General features: G+C 49.2%; 1 protein-coding gene across 4 annotated transcripts in view; it reads left to right on the top strand.

Moving 5' to 3' along the window:
* The window catches only part of ASIC1 (acid sensing ion channel subunit 1), a 177,541-nt gene that overhangs the window by 125,278 nt on the left and 34,410 nt on the right, over positions 1-17,853 (top strand). Inside the window, exons 1-2 of one of the 4 annotated variants that reach the window (XM_060270981.1) lie at positions 12,263-12,412; positions 12,449-12,961. The exons of 2 other annotated variants lie outside the window; for them this stretch is intronic. In XM_060270981.1, coding sequence (XP_060126964.1) covers positions 12,263-12,412; positions 12,449-12,961 — 663 coding nt within the window. Of the gene's footprint in view, positions 1-12,262; positions 12,962-17,853 lie in introns of those variants that run through there. One more of the 4 variants, XM_035107939.2, reaches the window with a different exon arrangement.

The following is a 17,853-nucleotide window of genomic DNA, read 5'->3' as shown; positions in this document are numbered from 1 at the left end:
GGAGTAGTTTGGATTTGATATCCCGCTTTATCACTACCCGAAGGAGTCTCAAAGCGGCTAACAATCTCCTTTCCCCTCCTCCCCCACAACAGACACCCTGTGAGGTGAGTGGGGCTGAGAGACTTCAGAGAAGTGTGACTAGCCCAAGGTCACCCAGCAGCTGCATGTGGAGGAGCGGAGACGCGAACCCGGTTCCCCAGATTACGAGCCTACCGCTCTTAACCACTACACCACACTGGCACAAGCCAAAGAGAGGTTTGGCTTGAGCACTCGGGGACAAATGCATGTATATGCTAACTGAGAGAGAGCAGCCTCGGAGCTACAACGGTTAGCCGAGAGAGGGTACGAAATCCATCTCCGCTCTCATAAGCCTGCCTCCTCAGCCCAGACGCGGAGTGCTGGAAGCAAGCAGTAATTCTCCGCCGCTGCCACGGCGTGAGCCAAGCCATGTGTCAGGCTGCTTTGCCTGCCTGTGATGGAGTGTTTTCATTACAGCAGTGCCTCCCCCGGCCTCTAAAGACTCCCCCCACCTCCAACTTCAATTACTTAAAGGTACTCCCGTTCCAGACATTGGGTCCCTCCGCCTCCTGGAGCACATTTGGCTTAATGCAATGCTCACTACCAAATGCACCATTAAGGTGGCCCCGAGGTGCTCACCTCAATGCGTCAGTGGGGCCTGCGGTACTGGAAGCAGCGGGCGCTGGGCCTGGAACTGGAACAAAAGCATTCCCGGGAGCTGCTGAATGCAGGCTTCCTTATTTCTCTCTTGCTCTAAGAACGCAAGGCGGGCAAAGGCAGAGAGATTCCAACACTGGAGCGAGGAGAGAGAGAATTTAGCCCGTCTCCCAGCTGTTAGTTGGCGGCAGGTAGCAGGGGAGGTGAGCAGCGAGGGAGGAGCTCAATTCTCTTCCAAGGCACATCGTCCTCATACCAAGCAAAATTCACATTGATAAAAGGAGACAGATACCCCTCAAGTTAATCTCTTAGGCAGAGTCAGCTTTTCTTCTCCGTACGTCTAGGCAGCTGTCCAAGAAGGAGCATTGGCTACACCGGAGGGGGGTGGGGGACATCTTTCAGACCAGCGTTCTGCATTCCTTGCCAGGGACAGAAAATGGGCGGGGACAAAAGCAAAAGTGGGAGGGGCAATGGATGCCATGCTTACCATTGTACAGGGGGTTATATTTCAGCCGTACAAAAGCCAGAGGTTTCTTCAACACACACAAGTACAGTTGGTAAAAAGAAAAAAAGATCATACCCCTATGACTGTTAAGAGAACGATCCTGTTGGGTTTTCAGATGGTTTGTAGAGATAACCCACTGGTCCATGGCTCCCTTGACCAACCACATTCTTTCGGTGGCTCCCTTGCGAGAGCCACTGAGGTTCCGTTAGAGGATGTGTGTGAGTGAGAGTTCTCCAGTTCCAGTACCACTGTGCCCCATTCTACCCCGCTGGCTCCCCAGAATGTTTCTGGGAGAGGGGAGAGAGATGATGCAGGAAGACAAGGGCTGCAGGCATAGCTGCCAAGTCTCCCATATTCCCCGGGAAATCCCTGTTTTTCCAGCTGTTCCTAGCTGAAAAAACGGATTCCCCCCCCCCCGGTTTATTCTGGTGTGGCGGCCATTTTGGAACTGGGCGGAGCATGCTCAGAAGCGACTTTTGATGCTGCTCTACCCAGTTCCAAAATGGCTGCAGTGCGACTTCTGGCACAGCGGCCATTTTGGAACTGGGCAAAGCAGCATCAAAAGTCGCTTCTGAGCATGCTCCGCCCAGTTCCAAAATGGCGGCAGCGCTACTTCCGGTCTGCTACTTCCGGCCCGGTCCCTTATTTCTCCGACAGCAACTTGGCAGGTATGGCTGCAGGGTATTAAAGGGATGCCCCCCAGGGCTCCGCTAAATGTTCGTGAAGCCTCCCTGGGGTGACCCAGTGCACTGATGATGATGATGATGATGATAATGATAATAATGTTATTATTTATACCCTAATGTTATTATTTTCCCCAACCACTTTGGGCTGCTCCCAACAGAATATTAAAAACATGATAAAACATCAAACATTACAAACTTCCCTAAACAGGGCTGCCTTCAGATGTCTTCTAAAAGTCAGTTGTTTATTTCCTTGACATCTGATGGGAGGGCATTCCACAGGGCGGGCGCCACTACTGAGAAGGCCCTCTGCCTGCTTCCCTGTAACCTGACATCTCGCAGTGAGGGAACCTGCAGAAGGCCCTCAGAGCTGGACCTGCGTCCGGGCTGAACGATGGGGGTGGAGACGCTCCTTCAGGTATACTGGGCCGAGGCTGTTTGGGGCTTTAAAGGTCAGCACCAACACTTTGAATTGTGCTTGGAAACATCCTGGGAGCAATGCAGGTCTTTCAGGACCGGTGTTATGTGGTCTCAGCGGCCATATACAGTAGCACCTTGGCTTACGCATCTCCTCCGGTTGCGAAAACCTCAGGATCCAGCCGGACCTCAAGAACGAATCAAATTCATGTTGGTTCTTTGACTCAGCTATTGTTATTGTTGTTGGGGGGTTTTCGTGAGCTTTTTATTTGTTGTAGCTCACCTTGTGCCATGTGGGAAAGCAATGTAGATAGAAATGTGTTGATAAGATAAGCATGTAAGCATCAGGCCTTCTCAAGCAGGCCTTCTTTGCCTTGCCTGGATGTGCCACCCAGAGGATGCAGCAACTTCAGCCCTCGCATTAAAAAATTACAAACCACCACTGCCAGCATCAACCTTCCCCGACCTCCTGATGTTTGGAACTACATCTGCCTTCAGTCCCAGTCCGTCTGGAGGGTGCTGAGTTGGGGAAGATGGACTCTCGGGATCTTTGGAACTTATCAAAGCTGCAGAAGCCAGATTTATCCTTGTGCCACACCCTCAGCTGAAAAATTTGGAGGGAGAGTTTCCCCATTCAGGTGGCAAAGTCATAGATTCACAGAGTTGGAAGGGAGTCACTCTAAGCACCAGCTAGTCCAGTGATGGGCAACCTTTTGAGCTTGGTGTGTCAAAATTCACCAAAAAACCAAGCATAACTTGGGTGTTGTGTCACTTCATGGAAAAAAAAATATAATTTTGCAATATTTATAGTTTAAATAACAAAAATGTATAATTGTAGTATATAACTGTATTTAATAAACCAAATCTAATTATTTAACCAAACCAAACCAAAAAACCCTTATTTTTAAGAGCTGCTGACCAAAGTTTTGGAGGTTTTTGGGGGGAGTGCAAAAGATGCTTTGCTTTTTTTGGGGGGGTGCCCCAAAGCTGCTGCACTTTTGGGGGGGGAAAGAGAACAGAAATAAATGACGAATAATAATACTTTCGCTGGAACTAACACGCAGCACCGACATAGTCTGCTAAAGTGCCAAAAAAAACCAGCACAGAATGGGTTAAAAAATGAACACTGTTACACCCATAGTCTGCCAAAGCGCCAGAAAAAAACAGCACAGAAAGGGTTAAAAACCACTCTCTGGCTACCAGCAACAACAACAAAAAAGTGGAGACAAGCTGTAGCGTGAGGAGGAGTGGGAGAACAAATGGGGAAACAACAACAACAACAACAACAACAACAGTGCAAATGGGCTGATGGGGCACATGCCAGCAGTGAGGGCTCTGCGTGTCACGTCTGACACGCGTGTCATAGGTTCGCCATCACTGAGCTAGTCCAACCCCCTGCAATGCAGGAATATGCAGCTGTCCTATACGGGGATTGAACTTGCAACCTTGGCATTATCACCACTGTGCTATAACTAACTGAGCTATTGAGGTCACATGGCTCTCTGCCTCCTTTGCTAAGCCCATCAGGAACTAGCCCTCGCATCACCAACTTTTTGCTCCTGCTGCCTGAGATGCTGTGGGACTGGGATCTCAGCTGTCAGCTTTCTCCTCGGCCCTTTCACTTCTATCAGCAGCTTGATCTGCAGGCAGTAATGCCGCTTTTACGTCAGAAAAGGACCGCCTGTTGTTCTGTGTACATCATGCTGCTGCTAAAGGTCAGGCCATTTTTCTCCTGGTCAGTTGGCAACCCTAACCAAGGTGCTGATAACTAGCATTCTTCCTGTCTCCTTTCCTTCATACCCTACTTGGTTTCCAGTGCCCTTTGTAACCTTCCTGAGCCGTAACAATGGATTCTCAGGTTCACGCCTTCATTCAAAGAAGAGCGATTCCTGCTGCAGGAGGACTGAACTTTCCATCGCGTACCATTCTATACAGGTATAGAATAATCAGGCGCTACGTCTCAAGGTCTGAGCAACCCATCTGACTGCAAGACATGGAAGATGATTGATCTATTGTATTTATTAAAGAAATCTCAATTATTTTTCCCTGCCCTTAGGCCAAAGGAGGTTGATGATCATCAGTGGCTCTTGAAAGCCAGCAGGCAATAAAAGAAGGAGCAGAAGCCTTTGGATGGCATTTCCTTAGTGCAAGGAATCACAATCAGGCACCAATTCAAACTACGAGGGAAGTAAAGCACTGGAACAGAGGCTCATCTTCTCAGTGCAGTTTCTATGGATGTGTGGGCTTTTGGGTTCTTTGATTTAGAAAGCTTCAATATGTCCTATTGAAACTGGTGAGGGCAGGGACCCAAACTCTTCCTTCTTCTGGAAGTGGTTTTTATCACAGAGACAATTCCTCATTGCCGTAGAATCTTAGAGTTGGAAGGGGCCCGAGGGTAATCTAGTCCAACCCCCTGCAATGCTTTTGGGCATCCTTGTCTATCCGGGTCTGGAGAATAACAGATGTCTTGCAGATAGTTTTTCTGATACATGTATGATATTAGAAGGAGAGCACCTGGTACCTTTGTTCCATATCTTTATGCATCAGGCAAAAACGTTCCTCTTCTCCTAGGCCTTTGGCTAATGAAACATTTTATGGCATTTCAAACTGTGGGGGACGGGCATTTTTTTAAATTATTATAATATGTATTCATAGAATCATAGAGTCGTAGAGTTGGAGGGGTCCCTGAGGATCATCTAATCCAACCCTCTGCAATGCAGGAATATGCAGCTGTCCCATACACAAGGATCGATCCTGCAACCTTGACATTATCAGCACCACTCTCTAACCAACTGAGCCATCCAGGCACAAAATATTTCTGTGTGTTTATATTGCAAATTGCCCTGTGGTCTTTAGATGAAGGGTGATATAGAAATTTACATTATAATTACAGTCGTACCTTGGAAGTTGAACAGAATCCGTTCCGGAAGTTCGTTTGATTTCCAAAATGTTCAGAAACCAAAGCACGGCTTCTGGTTGGCTGCAGGAAGCTCCTGCAGCCAATCAGAAGCCGTGGAAGCCCTGTTGGATGTTCAGCTTCCCAAAATAGTTTGCAAACTGGAACCGTCACTTACGGGTTTGCGGCGTTCAGGAGCCAAACGTTCGACTTGCAAGGCGTTCGTGATCCAAGGTACGATTGTATAATCTTACTCTGAAACACTTTAATCTAGACTTCGCATATCCATAACATTTGCTTCTTTCAGGTCAAAGAAAATGGGCAGAGCAGCCCATCGTAGCTCCTGGCATGCTCCAAGGGTGGGTCATCAGGGATCAAACCTACCAACTGAAGACCAGTGCTTAACACTACCACGCATTCCCTGTCTAAATGAGAATGCATTCATTCATGCATTGCAGTGACAGGGAAACCAGTTCCCCACCCCAGATGTTGCTGGACTCTGGCACACATCAGCCCTTGCCAGAATCGCCAATGTTCAGGGGTGGTGCAGTCAAATAAACGGCCTCGGTCCAGTATACCTGAAGGAGTGTCTCCACTCCCATTGTTCCGCCTGGACACTGAGGTCCAGCTCCAAGGGCCTTCTGGTGGTTCCCTCAATGCAAGACGTGAAGTTACAGGGAACCAGGCAGAGGGCCTTCTCAGTGGTGGTGGAACACCCTCCCATCAGATGTCAAGGAAATAAACAACTATTTGACTTTTAGAAGACACCTGAAGGCAGCCCTGTTTAGGGAAGTTTTTAATGTTTGAAGTTTTATCGTGTTTTTTATATTCTGTTGGGAGCCACCCAGAGTGGCTGGGGAAACCCAGCCAGAAGGGTGTGGTATTATTATTATTATTATTATTACTGAAAATAACAGTTGGAGGCCATACGGTAGGTATCCCATCCCAGATGAATTAATTCACTGGCTTTACTTCCTTCCTCCTTTCCTGCCGTGGTGAAGGGCCTTGATATCAGCCGTGGGGCTTCCTTGATCCAACCTAGGACTCTGTTTTTCAGGAGGTGACATGCTGTTAATAGCTGCTTCAGAATCTGCTGGTCCCTTCCCTGTTGCGTCCTTCTTTATAGAAAACAACCCTCTCCTTGAAGGTAGTGGATTTCTGTTTGCAGAAGCCTAAAAACACCAGGGAGGTGCCCGTCAACTGTGGCAGCACACAGGTCACCTCGTTGCAGTCTTCCCCACAATGGGGAGAAGTATTTCTATTCAAATGTTATTTCAAAATTTCTGAATTTGCATTTGTGCATATCAATTCTCTCACACACATTTTATGCAGTCCTGATTCCTCTTTTAGCCGTGTGTGTGTGTGTGTGTGTGTGTGTGTGTGTTAAATTTCTTCATTTTTTGGCAATTCACAAACAGCCACCCCGTTGAAAGCCAATGTTTGCAGAGAGTATGCAGGAAACATCTGCTTGTGTCACACACTAAGCACTGATAAGGAGGAAGCAGCCAGTTTGTACTAAATAGAGCTGAAGTATTGATGTTTTTGTCTTTCAAATGTAAGACATGGAGAAGACTGGCTTTCCTAAGGGACTGAGTTTCTATCTCTCTATCTCTTTCTATGTGCCTCTGAGTGGTCGAACCTTCCACGTGAAAGCTTTTGAGAGGTCAGTTAAAATGGTCCCTGCATGATTTTTCAACCAAAATTATAGCTTGCCTGACCCAATGGTCCCATTGACTTAGTATAGTAAACTTCAACCAACAGCAGAAGTTAAGCCCAGAGTTTGAGGAGCATGTCTTTCCTACCCAGCCCTGAACTCGTATCAGATTCCCTGACAATGAGAATGGTGCTGTACAATCAATATATTATTATTTATTGCATTTCCTGTACATCTCACTTTGTACATCTCCTGTACATTTTCTCCAAGGAGAAAACCATGTCCATGGTTCTACGCCTCCTCAATTAATCCCCACAACAACCCTGTGAGGTAGGTTAGGCTGAGAGGCAGTGACAGGCCCAAGGCTATCCAGTGAGCTACATGGCAAAGTGGGGGATTTGAACCCAGGTCTCCCAGCTCCTAGTCTGACACACTAACCTCTGACACACTAACCACTACACCACGGGGCTCTCCCTTGGAATTACAGTCCCTTGTCTTTGCTCTACTTAAGCAGCTGGTGGGGTAAAGCATATATCTATATCCACATATCTATATTCATAGAATTATAGAGTTGGAAGGGACCCTGAGGGTCATCTAGTCCAACCCCCTGCAGTGCAGAAATGTGCAGGTGGTCTGTATGGGGATCCAACCCACAACCTTGGTGTTATCAACACCATGCTGAGCTAACTGAGTCCATGTGACATTGAGACAAATCATTGGCCCATTGAGCTCAATATTGTCTTTTATTTATTTATTTATTTATTTATTGAATTTATATACCTCCTTATACCCGGAGGTCTCAGGGCAGTTCACTGAAAAGATCACAATATATAAAATAAAAATAAAAACAAGAACCCAATACCACCACCCCTCCCAAAAAAGAGCCACGTTTTAAAAAGAGTATAGAATGTCAATCAGATCAACCAAAAGCCTGGTTAAAAAGGAACATTTTTGCCTGGTGCCTAAAGGTGTATAATGAAGGCATCAGACAAAATTCTCTGGGGAGAGCATTCCAAGATAGGGAGCCACTGCAGAGAAGGCCCTGTTCTTGTGTTGCCACCCTCCGGACCTCTCAAGGAGGAGGCACACAAAGGAGGGCCTCAGAGGATGATCTCATGGTCTGGGTAGGTCCATATGGAAAGAGGCAGTACTTGAGGTATTGTGGTCCTGAGCCGTCATAGAATTAGCGAATTATAGAGTTGGAAGGGTCCCTGAGGGTCATCTAGTCCAACCCCCTGTGATGCAGAAATATGGGGATCGAACCCGCAACCTTGGTGTTATTAACACCATGCTGATCTAACTGAGTCCGTGTCACATTGAATCAAATCATTGGGCCCATTGAGCTCAATATTGTCCACACTGATAGGCAATCTCAGATCTAGCAATCTCAGATTGAGAACTCTCTGGGACTTGAAGTTGTTGGACTTTTTTAGTTTAGGGTGCCAGAGATTGAACTGGAGCTATCCCTGAAAATTAGACGCTGTACTACTAAGCTCTGCCTCCAAATGGTCCTAGAGGTCAACAGAGAGGCAGTGGATCGGTGGCAGAGCATCTTTGTCACATGCAAAAGGCACCAGGTCAAATCCAGGTAAAACTGAGACCATCTCCTGCCTGAAACCATGGAGAGCCGCTCCCAACCAATGCAGACAATACTGAGCTTGATCATGGACCAATGTGGTGGGATAAGGGGCAGCTTCCTAGGTAGCATCCTCAAATTCCCATGCCCGTGTAACCAGCAGGTGGCAATCAAGAGCCAACCATGGACTAGGCAGGGCGATAGCTCACAAACAGTTAAGCCAACAGGGTGCGGTGAGGTGATCTTATGCTGAGCTGGCACTGGCCAAAAAAGTCAATTTCCTGAGCGCTTTCCCCCTGGCCCAAAAGTGCTGCCCGGTTTGCCCTCTTCTCATTCCCCTCCCGCTTCCCACACTCGGGCTGGGCGGCAGCAGTGACCAAGCTGCTGGAAATTGCTTTGTGGCCACTGCTAATGGGCTCCCAAATGCAGGGAAAGGAAACCACAGGGCGGGGAGGAGGAAGGGAAGGCCGCAGAGCCAGGGGAGCGATGGGGCTGCTTCCTTTGCAAAGCTGCATGCAACCTGCTGCTTCTTTCTACTGACTTGCCCTCACTCACAAATCTGCAAAATCCAACTGTTTGCATGAATAGGGCCCCTGGATATCCCTTTGTTTGAAGGCTGTGTGTGTGTGTGCACGCATGCACGCACGCGCACGCACGCTGGATCTGTCCCGCAAGATGGTTGAGCAGGGGCTGCCCCCTGTCAATCACCTGATGATACGATACAATGAGGACCACCTGATAGTCAAGGCTGGCAAAGTGTTGTGCACAAACCGCCTTTGGCCCAGCCTTATCTTTCACCGCCCCACATCAAGGGTGTAGAGCAAGTGGGCACAGCTTGGGCAAAATAGCTTCATGGGGTAGACATTCGCCACCAGTGGGGGTATTGAGTGATACTTCTCATTGTCAGGAATGGTTCCTTTCCTCACTGTTGCTCCATTGCACTTAATGGGCACCCCATATTTCAAAACCTCACAGATCCATGCAACTTCCATTAAGCCAGGGGTTCCCAAACTTGGGACTACAACTCCCATCATCCCTAACTAGAAGGACCAGTGGTCAGGGATGATGGGAATTGTAGTCCAAAAGCAGCTGGAGATCCAAGTTTGGGGAACTCTGCATTAAACAAATAACCGTAATCTGAACCACCTCTTCCCCCTCTAAATTTTGAGCTAGCAATTCAGCAGTTTGCTTTGTTGCTATCAGACCTACAGATTTCATGGACTCTTACTTTCCTTGTCCTCTCTGCTGATCCTTCTTAGCTAGGGTTGCCAACTTCTTCCCAGCCCCTGCTCCTCTGCCTCTAAATCTACAAGTGTTAGCATGAGCAGGCCAGACCATTTTCTTCTTCTTGTCACTTGATAACTCAAGGCTTCGAAATTTGAATGAGCGGTTTTCTCTACTTGTCACTAAGAAGATCCATGTAGCCAACTCTTCGCTTGGCAGAGGCTCCTGTGTCTTTATCGACTGCGTGTTAGCCCCGAGTTCAGCAGAAGCAGGGTTTTCCTGCAACCATAACGCCATGAAATCCACACCGGTTGAATACCATGCCACTGTTAAAAGTTTAAAATGCAGAGCCTTGCTTAGGAAAAGGGGCAGGCGGTGCTAAAACTGGCATGTTGACAAAGAGGCATGATGTAGCCTTGACCAGTTGAGATTCGAAGAGCAGAGACAGGGCAACAACCAGCATCTGCAGTGCTATAGAGAGGGGTCTGATGGGCAATAGCGAACGCCCCATACGTTGTCCTGCTCTTCCTAGATTCCCTAGTGATCTGGAAACCTGCTAGCGGCAGCAAAAATGTAAGCAAAAGTGGCATCCAGGATCTGTGTAATCGGAGCACAAAACAGGGATCAGGCAATAGACAAGCACAGAGCAGCCTGGAATCACGTTCAGGTCCACTTATGGGCAAACAAAGTTGGGTAGAGACTGGTCAGCAGGTTAGCTTGAAGTCAAAGCACAATGCAGGTAACAGCGATGTTGTTCCAGGAGGTTTTCCAGCCAAGCACTGAGGTTGTTGTGCTGCAGTTGCTGGAAGCGAACCCTTAATCTCGATGGTTCCTATCAGCTGGCTGCATCCAGAGGTCTCCTCCAGACAAGGGTCTTACTCCTGATAAGGATGCGGGTGGTGCTATGGAGCCTCTTGGGCTTGCTGATCAGAAGGTTGGCGGTTTGAATCCCCGTGATAGGGTTGCTCTGTCCCAGCTCCTGCCAATCTAGCAGTTCGAAAGCACATCAATGCAAGTAGGTAAATAGGTACCACTGTGGCGGGAAGATAAATGGCGTTTCTGTCACGGTGTTCCATTGTGCCAGAAGCAGTTCAGTCCTGCTGGCCACATGACCCGGAAAGCTGTCTGTGGACAAATGTCAGCTCCCTTGGCCAGAAAACAAGCTGAGCGCCGCAATCCCATTGTTGCCTTTGGCTGGACTTAATCGCCCAGGGGTCCTTTACCTTTACCCTTACTCCTGATGAGATCTGATGAGCTCTGGACAAGATGGGCCCTTGGCCTGATCCAGCAGGCCTCTTCTTATGCTAGGTTCTTATGTATCACCCATGTCGGCAACGGTGGTAGAGAAATGGGCAGCACAACAGGAACTGATCCATTAAAATGCAATTTTGAAGGTCTGTTCACCATTGAAGTGGACCAGAAGCTCGGTGGGCTTTGCTGTTCCTGGCTGTCTCTAGGGATTGTGAGGGACTGGTTCTCTTAATCGCCTGCTGAGGAATTGGTGTGGAAGCAAATGTGCTTATTGGGCGGAGGGGATGCCTTCTTTCTTTTCGCAGACACAAAGCCGAGGCGCTTGGGGTTGAGGAGGGTTTGGGACGGTGCATGTCCTCACCCCAGTACAAACCCCACCTCACAGCCTAGTTTAAGAATCCACAGAACTCTGCCTTCCCTCTGAGTCAATGGATAGGCATGAGAGCAGATAACCCCACCTTGGCTGGATAAAAACCCAAGACCCAAAGCCGAGTGCAATTGCAGGGGGCGTGCTTCTGATCTCTCCTGAAAGCCATCAGCACTGGGCTTTCGAGAGCCCCGTGTCCTACGATTTTAAACCCAAATCCCAGTTTTGTTTCGAGGCTACGGCTTCCGGAGGCACATAGGAGCAGCTGCGAGAGGCTGGAGCCGTCAGTGACATGCTGGGTGCAGGAAAAAATCTGGCACTGGCGTGGCTTCTGGGTGTGCGTGTGCTTGGGGGCGGGCGGGCGGGCGGGGAGGAGAGTGGCTTGTCCTTCCCTTGGCACCTCCCAACCCCAACACAGATACCAAGGAAGCTGTTGAATTATTAAGCAGACCCTGTCCTAGGCATCTGAGTCTGACTTCTGCGCTGCTGTAGCCTGTTTAGGAGGAACATATGCCCAGCAAGCACCAGCGAGGGAAACAGCTCGCTCTGTCCGGTGCAGCCATAAACTCCCAACTTTGGAGCAGAGTGTCGGAGGACGGAAGCATTCGGAGCCAGGGATCAGCTTTTGACTCTGGATGCCAGATTTGAAGGAAGGAGGCAGCTCATCCTCTCATTTCTTTCTGCCACACTCCTCCTTTTCTCTCTCCTCCCCACCCCCAAATTCCCTCACTTCTGGTTCCATCTTATTTTCTTGCCGTTTCTGTCCCATTTCTCCTTTGGGGTCTTCTTTCCCTCTGTGTCTCCTTCTGTTCCCAACCTTTCTCTTACCCATCTCCTTCTGTCCCCACCCATCACATCTTACCCACCTCCGTTCTGCCCATCCTCTCCTTTTCTCTTCTCTCTTTGACAACCCCTCCTCGTTCTCCAGCCCCAGAAGAAGTCATTCCAAAGCCTCCCTCCAAATACAACAGCCAACAGGCGAGGGGAGGGCTGCTCAGAGGGGGCCCCTGTAGGATGCCCATCCAGATATATTGCACCATCTCCTTCTCTTCGAACAAAGAGAAGCACGCCGCGGTCAAGTGTGCGACAGAGAGCAATGGGGACAAACCCTACTATGAACAGCAAGAGCCAGAAGCCATGGAGGAAGCCTATGAGGATGGAGAGGTGCCAGAGGAGGAGCAGGAGGAGGAGAAGGAGAAGGAGAAGGATGAAGACGAAGAAGGAAGCGCTCCAAACCTGGTGGACTTTGCCAACAGCTGCACTTTGCACGGCGTCAACCATATCTTCGTAGAAGGCAGCTTTGGCGTGCGCCAGGCCCTCTGGCTGGGTGCGTTCCTGATCTCCCTCTCCATCTTCTTGTCCCAGGTAGCTGGGCGGATTTTCTACTACCTGGAATATCATCACGTGACGCAGCTGGACGAAATGGAGAGCGCCGAGATGGTCTTCCCCGCCATCACGCTCTGCAACATCAACCGCATCCGGGGCTCCCAGCTCACCTTCGACGACCTGTCCTATATCTCTCCACTCATGGGCTACGATGACCCTGGCGCCTACCTGGAAGCTGGCTTCCCGTTGGCCTTGCCTGACCTCGAGGGCCCCGAGGAGCCTCTCAACCTGTACAGCTTTTACGACCGCCATGGCCACAAACTTGAGGACATGATGCTGGCCTGTAAATACCGCGGTAAAGACTGCGGTCCTGATGACTTCACCATGGTGAGTGGCTCGTGCATCAGCCCCTAGTGCCTGTGGGGCTGGTTTGGGGGGGGGCTTGATTTAAGGTGCTGAGTTCGAGTAAGAGGGGGACCTACTTATGGCTGAGGTCTGTGAGCTTGCTTACTGTCAAATTTGTAATGCCTTTATTAGAACCAAAGTAGTTTTTGAGTTCCCTGGATCTATTCTACAGACTAAGTATTAACTAAAGCAATAGCAGAGGTTTGCCATGCTGGAGGAGCCCCCATAGTCTGCAGGTTGCAGGGCCGGCTCTAGGGGTAGTCTGGGTGGCACGGGGCGCCAGGGTGCCGGCCCGGTAGGGGGCGCCACGCAGCAGAGCCGTGCGGAAACCATGCTGCGTGCTGCACCCGCCCACCAGCCGCGGCAAGAAACAGAGGGGGGCGGGGGCGCCAGAGCGATCTCCGCACCACGACGCCAGGGCGCCCGATGTGCTTGAGACGGCCCTGGCAGGTTGTAACAGTGTTTTAAGATCCATATATGTTTAACCTGGAGGAAGCCCCACACATGTTAAAGGGGCTTACTCGTAATTCAGGGTTGCTTAAGGCTGCAGACTTCATTGGATTAGGCTTGTGCTAAATTGTAAACAGAAGGGCTGCTCTGGGACAAAGAACAACAACAGCACTTCCTCCATTATTATTATTATTATTATTATTATTATTATTTTGAAAATGATTTGGCGTTCTGGAGCCGTCTCTAGGACTGGTCAGAAAACACAGGTTCCTTTTGAGTTAGGGAGCTGGAAATGAAGAGGAAATGGGCTAGCCCTAATATTAGCAAAGGTCCATACCTTACCTTCCAAGTTCCGGACTGCAGAATCCGGGACCGGCAGCCATTTGACACCAGAAGTTGCATCGATGTAACTTCCGGTGTCGCTTTGCCCTTCTATGGGCACAAAAAATGGCCACCGCCAGCTTCGAAAGTCGCTTGTATGCATGTCAGGAAGTGTGCCGACGCAACTTCCGGTGTCGCTCCGCCCATCTATGGGCATCAAAATGGCCGCCGCCAACACCGGAAGTCGCGTCTATGCACTTCCGGACATGCGTAGATGCGACTTTTGAAGCTGGCGGCGGCCATTTTTTGTGCCCATAGAAGGGCAAATCGGAAAGAAAAAAAATGGCCGCCGGCAGGAGAAAATAACGGAGAAAAACGGGAGATGAAGTGATACGGGGGACCACCGGGAAAAGGTAAGTAAAAAAGGGGTTTTCCCGGGGGAAACGGGGTACTTGGCAGCTATGGTCCATACAGAGGCATGGACTGGTTGGACGCAGAGGAATGGCAGGAGGAACCAGCTGGGGAACCCCCAAGGGAAGAAGGTTCAGAGTCTGCAGATTGGTGGTGGGATGACAATGAGTGGCCAGAGGGAGAAAAGGGAGAAGACTGAGAGAAGGAGGTGTCGGAAGCGGAAGAGGTAACAGGGCTTAGTGAGCTGGGAGGGTCTGTAGCAGTGAGAAGTCCAGAATCAGAGGCAGAAGCTGAAGCAGATTTGGAGGGAGGCCAAGAGTCAAAGATGAGTCAGGCTCCCCTTCCCTCCTGACTCCCAGAACCAGAAGAGGCATGAAAAGGGTGGAGGGGAGGTTGGCTGCATGCAGGTGCGGCCTCTGATTGCTTAGGGGAAGCCCTGGAGAGGAAGGGACTTAGACAGCTGTGAGACGGCGGGGACTTTCAGTCTTGGCAACTGATGTCCATGGAGGAAGACCACCGGGAATGAGCTGCTCTGCTCATTAGGCCTGACACTCAACCAAGTCTGTTGGAGAAAGAGTTAACTCCATCTTTGAACCGTGCGATTGCTGACTGGCACAACCATGTGCCAGTCAGTGGAGACTCATCCCTTAGGATGAACAGAGCACAGCCCCACCAACCTCAGTCTGCCCTCAACTACCGGTAGTCCCCAACTGCCTGTTTCCTTGTTTTCAACCAGGCAGGGGGTGGTTCCATCTGTCATTGGCCCTGGCCTCATCAACTGTTGGTCTCCCTGCTTTCTGTCCCAATGGACAGCAGCCACCATTGGGCATTGCCAGCAGAAGCCAGAGTGGGCAGTCTTGCAAGTGGTTGAGGGCATCTAAGTACCTGCCCAGAGCTAAGTCTGCTCTTCAGCTGAGAGTTTCCTAAACTGCAAGTTGTTGTTATTGTTGTTGTTGTTGTCTTGCAAAGAGAGAAGGTTGGGATGACAGACTATAGCAGTGTTTCCCAAACTTGGGTCTCCAGCTGTTTTGTATTACAATTCCCATGATCCCTGGCCACTGGTCCTGCTAGCTAGCGATGATGGGAGTTGTAGTTCAAAAACAGCTGGAGACCCAAGTTTGGGAAACACTAGGCTTTAGCCTCAGTGTCTCTGTTAGGAGCAGGAATAGCTAGCATTCAGATAACTGGCTGCCACGCCATGCCTGTCTGCTCAGAAGTGAGACCTATTGAGTTCAGTGGGACTTACTCCTAGGTCAGGGTGTGTGCAGGATTGCATCCTAACGCTCCGAGTTTTGCGGCTGGATTCAGCTAAGAGTTCATCAAGGCTTCCACTTGTCCCACTCTTTCCCCGGGAAAACCTTCTCTTTAGTGTTGATTCGGAGCAAACGTCAGTTAGGTTGTCCACAAATTGATGTTTGCTCCGATTCAGCTCTAAAGAGCAGGTTTCCCTAGAAAGCATGGAACAAGCAGAAAGCCTCACAGGTCCGTACTTTCTAGGCATGGGATGAGTGCAAACAAGCCCTAACTGGCCTTTCCAGCCTGTACAAGAACTTTCACTAGCATTTTCCTCTTCTCCTCCCCTCGCTTGCCCCCAACCCAATTGGTTCATGTAGGGGAGAGAATCTCCAGAGCAGCACACGGGGGTGGGGAGAGAGAAGAGGACACACTGTCCCATCAGGAGAGCAAAAATGCTTGTGCTGACAGAGCAATCTGGTTAGCGCTGCTTGAAATTTCCCTCTATAACAGCAGCTAAAGCCAGCATTCAGCAATTAAGGGGATAGATATAGATACATAAGCACACAAGCACGCATGGTCATAGTATTTAGAGACCAGACACGACCCAAGACAGTATTTGTGCTGGAGGGGGGCGGAATCCAAATGATCCCCTGCTCGTAAAAAATATTATAATAGTAAGTAAATAATTGATGCGCCGCTTTTAATGCTACCTTAAAATCTGCTGAATAAAAGGGACTGATTTCTCCTGCTGAACTGTAAGCAGTGGCATAGCATGGGGGACAGGGGGCCATGGCCCTGGGTGCAAATTTCAGGGGGCCCAACCAGACACCCCCACACACAATAGGTTCCCTTATCGAGGCTGGAGATGCAGGGAGCCAAGCCACGCCTGAGCTGGGCCTTTGGGGTTGGGGGGCACCTCCTTCTCCTCATGGCTGACGCACCCCTAAGAAGGGAGGGAGGAAGAGGAAGGCAGGAAAGCACTGCTGGAGCTTGCTGAGCACCTCTCAGCAAGGAGAGGAGGATGAGGCGACTCAGCGACTTTGCATTTCTGTCTCCCAGGATGGGGATAGTTTGCAAGGAGAGACTCCCTTGATTAGACGCTGGCTGGTGAAGTTACTGCTCAGTCCACCAGGGGGCGCAACACTTGCCCTGCCCCGGCTGCTTGCAACCCATGCTATGCCCTTGGTTGTTAGAGTGTCTTAACATCAGGAGTCTGCAGCCAACACTCTCCTTCCTAACCTTGTGAAACTCACAAGGGATTGCTAACTTCTCTCTAGGCAGCTTGTCATTCCTTCACAAACTGTCTTGATGCTACACAGAAAGCATAGAGCCAATGAATCCATGCGATTGATCCATTCATATATTCTCCACAAAAGAATTCAAAAAGCAAGCTACCTGGTGCCATCGCTTGTAAAACATGACTCAGCCCCTTCAAATACAATTGGCGTGAAACATCTGTGTACATCTTCTGGTTCCAGTTTAGGCTTAATGTGTTGGGGGAGGATTTTACTTATAATGAATTATTTGTGTTGCCTTGGAAAGGGAAACCCACAATCTTTATTGAACAGGAGGAGCCTCATACCATCAACCAGTGCTGGAGAAAATGTAATATGGTAATCAGTTAAGAGCAAGAGATTTAATAGGTTAAAGAAAAAAATACTTTAATCAGTTGACAGGCCAAGTTATTTCTAATGAGTTTTGCAGCTGGGAGTTTGCTGTTGAAAGCGCAGGAGCTAAGGGGGTGGGAGGGGGAAAATGGAGCAAATTCAAGAGCATTTTGCATTTATCACAACTGTTAACACACCGGAGCTATCCGAAAACAAAAAAGCTGGAAACCCTCCCTCCAGCTTCATTGGAACCAGATAGAGACATTAATTGCAATATATGCATGGGTTTTTGTTGTTGTTATGTAAATAGCACTCCTGATGGGCAGTACAGTGGTACCTCGGTTTATGAACACAATTGGTTCAGGAAGTCTGTTCATAAACTGAAGCGTTCATAAACTGAAGCGAACTTTCCCATTGAAAGTAATGGAAAGTGGATTAATCCGTTCCAGACGGGTCCGCGGAGTACTCAACTTGAGGCGTAATTAACCCAAAGCATGGGTGTAATTGGTTCTGGAAGTCTGTTCATAAACTGAAGCGTTCATAAACTGAAGCAAACTTTCCCATTGAAAGTAATGGAAAGTGGATTAATCCGTTCCAGACGGGTCCGCGGAGTACTCAACCTGAAGCGTACTTAACCCGAAGCATGGGTGTAATTGGTTCCGGAAGTCTATTCATAAACTGAAGCGTTCATAAACTGAAGCAAACTTTCCCATTGAAAGTAATGGAAAGTGAATTATTCCGTTCCAGATGGGTCCGCGGCGTTCATAAACCGAAAATTCGTAAACCGAGGTGTTCATAAACCGAGGTTCCACTGTACCTGGGCCATGGTAGAGGGGGAGTTTAACCCGC

The sequence above is a fragment of the Zootoca vivipara genome, chromosome 2 (genome assembly GCF_963506605.1).
Source record: "Zootoca vivipara chromosome 2, rZooViv1.1, whole genome shotgun sequence".
Lineage (NCBI taxonomy): Eukaryota > Metazoa > Chordata > Lepidosauria > Squamata > Lacertidae > Zootoca > Zootoca vivipara.
The sequence above is the reverse complement of the archived record's forward strand: the minus strand, read 5'-3'. Positions and strand labels throughout refer to the sequence as shown.